Source organism: Acanthisitta chloris, unplaced genomic scaffold, assembly GCF_000695815.1.
Source record: "Acanthisitta chloris isolate BGI_N310 unplaced genomic scaffold, ASM69581v1 scaffold14868, whole genome shotgun sequence".
NCBI lineage: Eukaryota > Metazoa > Chordata > Aves > Passeriformes > Acanthisittidae > Acanthisitta > Acanthisitta chloris.
In genome coordinates this window covers 187,302-193,407 of record NW_008686168.1, presented here as the reverse complement: position 1 = coordinate 193,407, position 6,106 = coordinate 187,302, and the positions used below count along the sequence as shown (strand labels likewise).

Sequence of the window (6,106 nt, the reverse complement as noted above, 5' to 3'; positions counted from 1 at the left end):
AGGAATGCAAGTCTATATTTAGGTCCCTAGAGCCTTTTGCATTGCACAGTTGAGGTGCCATTAGCCTTTAGGCACCTCCAGGTTACGATAGTCATGAATTCTCAGCAGTCAGTATAGCTCCTTCAGCATTCGACACCTAAATTCTGCGCAAGACTCAGGTGCCAAAACTGATGGTTTGAACTGACATTGCTGCACTGAGTGACAGATTTATGCCAGCTGAGAATGTGGTGGTGGTGGTGGTGGTTCGATTTATGGGACTCATGTGCGTGTGTGTAAGAGATGAGCAGTAGGGCCAGTAGTGCCAGGGTTGCCCAAGCCAGAGGCAATCTGAGACAGGAAGGCTGAGCACCCAAGCCACGTGTAGCTGGTGCTTTTTGCCCTGATTACCTTAAGGTCTGTGTTTTGAAGATCTCTTTTTGCTTTCTGCTTTGCTTGCAGCTCACTAAATGGCTCTACCCTCAGAAAAGTGTTTGTCCAAAAATTCATCAAGTGACTTACAGGGTTTCGTAGTCCTTCCCTCATTTTGCTGAGCATTTCCACTCAGGAAAGAAAGATATGACCGTGACTGGATTGTTTTAAAAGTATCTAATGCTTTGTTCCAAGTGTTGAAAGAACATGCAAATGACACCCTAGCCTGTGAAAGTCAGGGACTTCAGTCAGGTCATTGATTTCTGAATAAACCAAAAGGCAATGGTGACTATGAGATGTATTTTATTGTCCTGCTTTTCCCTCAGAAATACTTACTTTAATAAAAGTCACGTTTTGGACCTAATCCTATTTTCTTCTGGGACAGAGTTAATTTTCATCTTAGTAGCTGGTACAGGAGTGTATTTTGGATTTAATATGAGCATAATGTTGATCACACATAGATGTTTTAATTGTTGCTAAGTATTGCATACTCTAAATCAAGAACTTTCCAGTTTCCCATGCTCTGCCAGTGAGCAGGTGCACAAGAGGCAGCGAGTGAGCATGGCCAGGACAGCTGACCCAAACTGGCCGAAGGGATATTCCATACCATATGGCATCATGCCCAGTATGTGAACTGGGGGGAGTTGACCGGGGAGAGGCAGGCTGGTTGTCAGTCAGTGGGTGCTGAGCAATTGTAGTGTGCAGCACTTGTTTCTCTTGGGTTTTATTCTGCTCTATCTCTGCTTTTCATTACTATTATTATTATTATTGTAGCTTACTTTGTTTCAATTATTAATCCATTCTTATCTCAACACATGAATTTTACTTTTTTTCTGAATCTTCCTCCCCATCCCACCAAGGAGCAGGGAATGAGCTAGTGGCTGCATGGTACTTAGTTGTTGACTGGGGTTAAACCATGACAATCCCTAACAGTTTCCCCTCTGTTTTAAGGTATGGATTATGGTGGAACAGGATTACAGGATCAATCAGCTATTGAGTCATCTGAGTTTATAATGTTAGGTTTGTAATACATGGTGTGGTACATACCATACATTGAGTTTATAATGTTAGGTTTGTAATACGTGGTGTGGTACATAGCATACACGTCTACAGTACTTTTATGCAATTATTGTGTTACTTTTTCCTATTCTACAACTAAATGGATTTTACCCAGTATTGTATAGATGGCAAGAGAAAGGGAGCTCCTAGTTTGGGAGAGTTTGCAGTCCCGGAGGGGAAGTGGTAGAAAGGTTGGAAGGGTAGAAGGTGCAGTAGGATACAGAGAGAGCTGTTTGTCAGTGTACAGCAGAACAGTAACAGCAAACAGTGAACCCTTCCAGGAGCACACCACCTGACAAATGTAGTGTCATTTAAATACCTTAGATGCTTTCCAGGAGGGAACTGTTTCACTTACTAGCAAGATGCAGTAGGTCTTCCACAAGAGACTATTTCTATAATTATGCATCCTCTGCACATCTGTGTGTGTATTTGCATGCATATATGTATAGTTTCATCTCCATTACACATTTGTTAAAATTATGCCTTCCCTGTTGCTCTTTATCAACAGGAAGAACGTCGTGTGATTTATCTGGGTAAAATCAGACCTGACACAACCCGAACAGAACTGAGGGACCGGTTTGAAGTTTTTGGTGAAATTGAGGAGTGCACAGTAAATTTGCGGGATGATGGGTAGGAACTTTTGAGATTACTTCTTGTTTGGGAGCTGCCATATGTAAAAAATTATGGCAGTAAGATTACTGGTATAGGAGTTACCAATATAAGTGCTGTGACGGATGACATGCTGAGTTCAAAACCTTATTTATTTTCTTTCATCCTTATTTATTAATCTTGCTAGTTGAGATTTCCTGTCCCAGAAATAAGTATTTAGCTTCATGACAGGACAATCATGGTGATAAATGGATGCAGTACTTCTGGCATTTCCACTGCTGGGTCTCCTGCAAGTTCTTGCTTTCAGGAAGGGGTTACACTAATGTGTGTTAACTCTTTTCAGGTTTTGTTCACAACTGTATTTTTCAATTGCAGAGACAGCTATGGTTTCATCACCTACCGCTATACTTGTGACGCCTTCGCTGCTCTTGAAAACGGATACACTTTACGCAGGTCCAATGAACCTGACTTTGAGCTGTACTTCTGTGGATGCAAGCAATTTTGCAAGTCTAACTATGCAGACCTAGGTAGGTATTTTGCTCTGTGTGAATTAAAGTACAAAACTCGAATCTTCTAACTCACAGGAATTTAGGGTTTGCTTCTTTTTTTGTTTACTGCTTATATTATTTAAACGATTGGAGGGTTGTTGAAGGAAGTAGTTTTCACTTGCTGAAAGAAGTTTAAAAGTCCACTAATCTGAGCTGTCTTCTTACAAATATTTCAGACTGTGAAAATTCTTTTAAAGCCTATTTCCATCATTAAAAAAAAAGAGTTCTCAGTATTCAGTAGTAGATTTCCATGCTGAAATGATAGCACCACAGAAACCTCCCAAATGCTTTACTGTTTATTGCTATAACTGCGTGGTTCCAATACCTCATTTATTTCTACGAGTGATAAACAGAGAGCAGTGTAGATGCCTCACCCCAAAAACTTGATTATGGTTCTTACTTTGCCATGAGTTCTATTGTAGACGTGTAGATTTTGCCAGAGCCATTCCTTAAACACAATTCATAGTGGCTCAAGTTTGAAACCTAGAGGGGCTTGAGTGTGTCTGACCCTGAGTGTGGGGGTGAGATCAAGCCACAGATCTTAACTGGTGGTTCTAAAATTATGCATAAACATATGTATGAAGGTGTCTCCTTGCAGGGACTTCCAGTCATGATTTAAGAGGCTTCAGCCTGTGGAGAGCTTAGCAAATCTGTTGCTGTTTGCTGTCACGCTGATGTGGGGCATTATGCATACCAGACTCCAAACCCCAGTGTGCTGTGATAATTCCAGTCCTAAGTGTGCATATTTGCTGTGCTAACACATCTGGACCTGTCCAAATCCTGCCTGGGAAAAATGTTTGGTTCTGTCCTATGCTCTGGGTCAGAGTGTGATGCTTTCCCTTGCAAGGATTTTTGGAGATGTTAAAAGTTTTACAGAAGGAATATTGATGTTAAGTATACACATAAAGAGACCATGCAGAGTACCAAAACAACTTCTGTAATATTAGAATATATTATAAACTCACCTCTTATTTAATTACCTTTTAAAATGCAAAGTATTCATTAAATGTTAAACCTTTCCTAATACCTGTATAAACAGACTAAAGGCACAGGAGTTACTCTTTTCTGAGTAACGTAGCAAAGCACATTTTGCTGTTGAATCTATATTAATCAGATATTGTGGTTTTTTATGAATAAATGACCACAGTCATTAAAATCTCTCATAACCCTGTAACACAGTGCTAATGAAATCTTGTATGTGCTGCCCTTGGCTTTGTACAATGCAGGAAGTGAATACAGATACATTATTTCTAACCAATTGATGTCTTTTCAAAATAAATTATAAAGATGATACACATTGTTCACAATGAATATGCTATAATTCACTTCAGTGGCTAAACAGATAATGTAAAGCTAAGAAAAGGCAATTGAGTGCTGAAGAGATATAGGGTTGATGTTGAAAATATAAAAGGTAGCAAGGCATTTGTCGAAATGTAGGTTGATAAAAGCAGTAAAAACAGATTGAAGTCTTGACTTGATTTGACTTATCTTCAGCAATGGAAGCCAAGGTCATCTCTGTATCTCAGAAAATCTGGGGTTTAAAATAAGTTGTCTGAAGGGAACCCTCTTGAACATTATTTATCACTGGGAGTATTCCCTGTCAGGTCTCTCCATAGTGAGTGGGATTCCCAGAGTATCTGTGAGCAGACTATTTTCACTTTGTCCTGCTGACAGCTTGAGCTTCTGTACTTCAGACTGCATTCCCTGTATTTTGCAGAGAATCTGATAGAGCTACATAAGGAGATGGCAGGATGAACTTTAAAATTTATGAGCTGGTACCAGGACAGAGAGAATTAATCAGCCTTGGGTTGAGTACAGAAGAAAGAAAACACTTGAAAATAGTAGTCAGAAGTTTAACACCTCTCCTCTGTGAGAAGATATTGTCTTAACAGAACTTGTAATGAACATTTAATGCACAGTGTGTCTTATAGTGCTAGATGGGGAGTTCTGATTAATTCAACACAAGAATTGGCAAGAAAAGGGCACTCCCATAAAGGAACTGTGACACAGGATCTGGGGAGAGTCAGTGTTACTCAGGGTTGACTCCAAAAGGAAATTCAGTGCTTGCAGCCATGTCAGTAAGTGCCATACTGGAGCTGTGTGGCCACAAACATACAATCCTTCCTCTGTGCTAGGAACAGACTGATGCCTGTGTCTCAGCAACTGATAAAGCTGGAACAGGTGTCACAGGTCACATGAACTGGACCATAGTTGCTGCTATGGCTTACCAGGTATGATGCAGAAAGCTGAGGAGCCCATCTGAGGTTGCTTGTACAGCCTAGTAGAGGCCCTGCCCTGAATTGCTCACGCTCTAAACAAGCAAACCCCCAAAAATGAGTGGAAGCAAAACCACAGTGACATACAAGATCCCAAGGCAGGGCAGGCAGAAGCAGCCATGTCCTCTGTGTGCTGCTTGCAGGCTACCCTGCCTTTCTTCAGAGCTGTCCTCCTAGTACCTTTCTCAGGAGAAGTAAGTCATGGATATTACATGTTGTGAAGCAGCCATTGCAAGGCAACAGTGGAGTTTTGGGTAAAGCATCTGTCAAGATTGTCTGGACTACTTTGAGACTATTTTGAGTGTGTTGGTGCTCAAGTCCTTGAAGAAAAGGTTTTGAGTTAACCTGCTCTAGATGTTCAGGCAATTAATGGTTCTCCCCCACTCCTGATGACATGTACCGCTTAAGTCCTGCTTCTTACCAGAAAGCTTCTCTGTTGACCATTTCATCCCATAAAGTTGTGGTTTTAAGTGAATTATTTCTTCAGTGCCTTGTTTGTATCAATGTACAGAGAAAATAAGTACTCGCTAGTGGCTCTTGCGTCTTACCTAAACTTGCATCCTTTGGCTTTCAGATTCAAACTCAGATGATTTTGATCCTGCTTCCACTAAAAGCAAGTATGACTCCATGGATTTTGATAGTTTACTTAAAGAGGCACAGCGGAGCCTGCGTAGGTAACATGCATGACAACCGAGGCAAACGAGGGGATGGCGAATACCTCACGGACATCACGTCCTTCAATAACGGACAACTAAAAAGTCATACTTAGGAATTTCTCCTACTTTACACTCTCTGTTCAAAACCATGGTTTACATGAACACAGCTGCTCGACGAGTGGAGGGGCAGGATGGCTGTCCAGTAAGCACACGTGTGTCCATGGGTGTCAGCTTTGCTTTCGCGGGTGATCGGTGGCGGGGGAGCCGGGCATTCCTTGCGAGTTCGATGCAAATCACGAGACATGGCAGCAGTTCCACAGAGATACACGTACAACGATGAACTGCAAAATCTGTATATATTGCATTTTAACTAAAAAAGAACAAAAACAAACAGAAAAAAAAACCCCAATGTGAGAACTATGGCTGCTGATGTCTGGGAATCAGACACTGCATATTTTTTTTTTAAAAAGAAGCTTCTTCTCACAACACAGTGATAATATGACAATCCAGAAGAAACCACAGGTCCCAGAAGCCTACAATCTGTTTTAGC

The 6,106-nt window shown here is 41.0% G+C and overlaps 1 protein-coding gene across 1 annotated transcript in view; it reads left to right on the top strand.

Annotated features, from left to right (window-relative positions):
* Window positions 1-5,693, top strand: part of PPARGC1A (peroxisome proliferator-activated receptor gamma, coactivator 1 alpha) — a gene marked incomplete at its 5' end in the record, with an annotated part of 29,556 nt that extends 23,863 nt beyond the window's left edge. Inside the window, 3 exons of the mRNA XM_009080001.1 lie at window positions 1,976-2,097; window positions 2,452-2,603; window positions 5,475-5,693. Coding sequence (XP_009078249.1) covers window positions 1,976-2,097; window positions 2,452-2,603; window positions 5,475-5,578 — 378 coding nt within the window. The remainder of the gene's footprint in view (window positions 1-1,975; window positions 2,098-2,451; window positions 2,604-5,474) is intronic.
* Window positions 5,694-6,106: the final 413 nt, after the last annotated feature.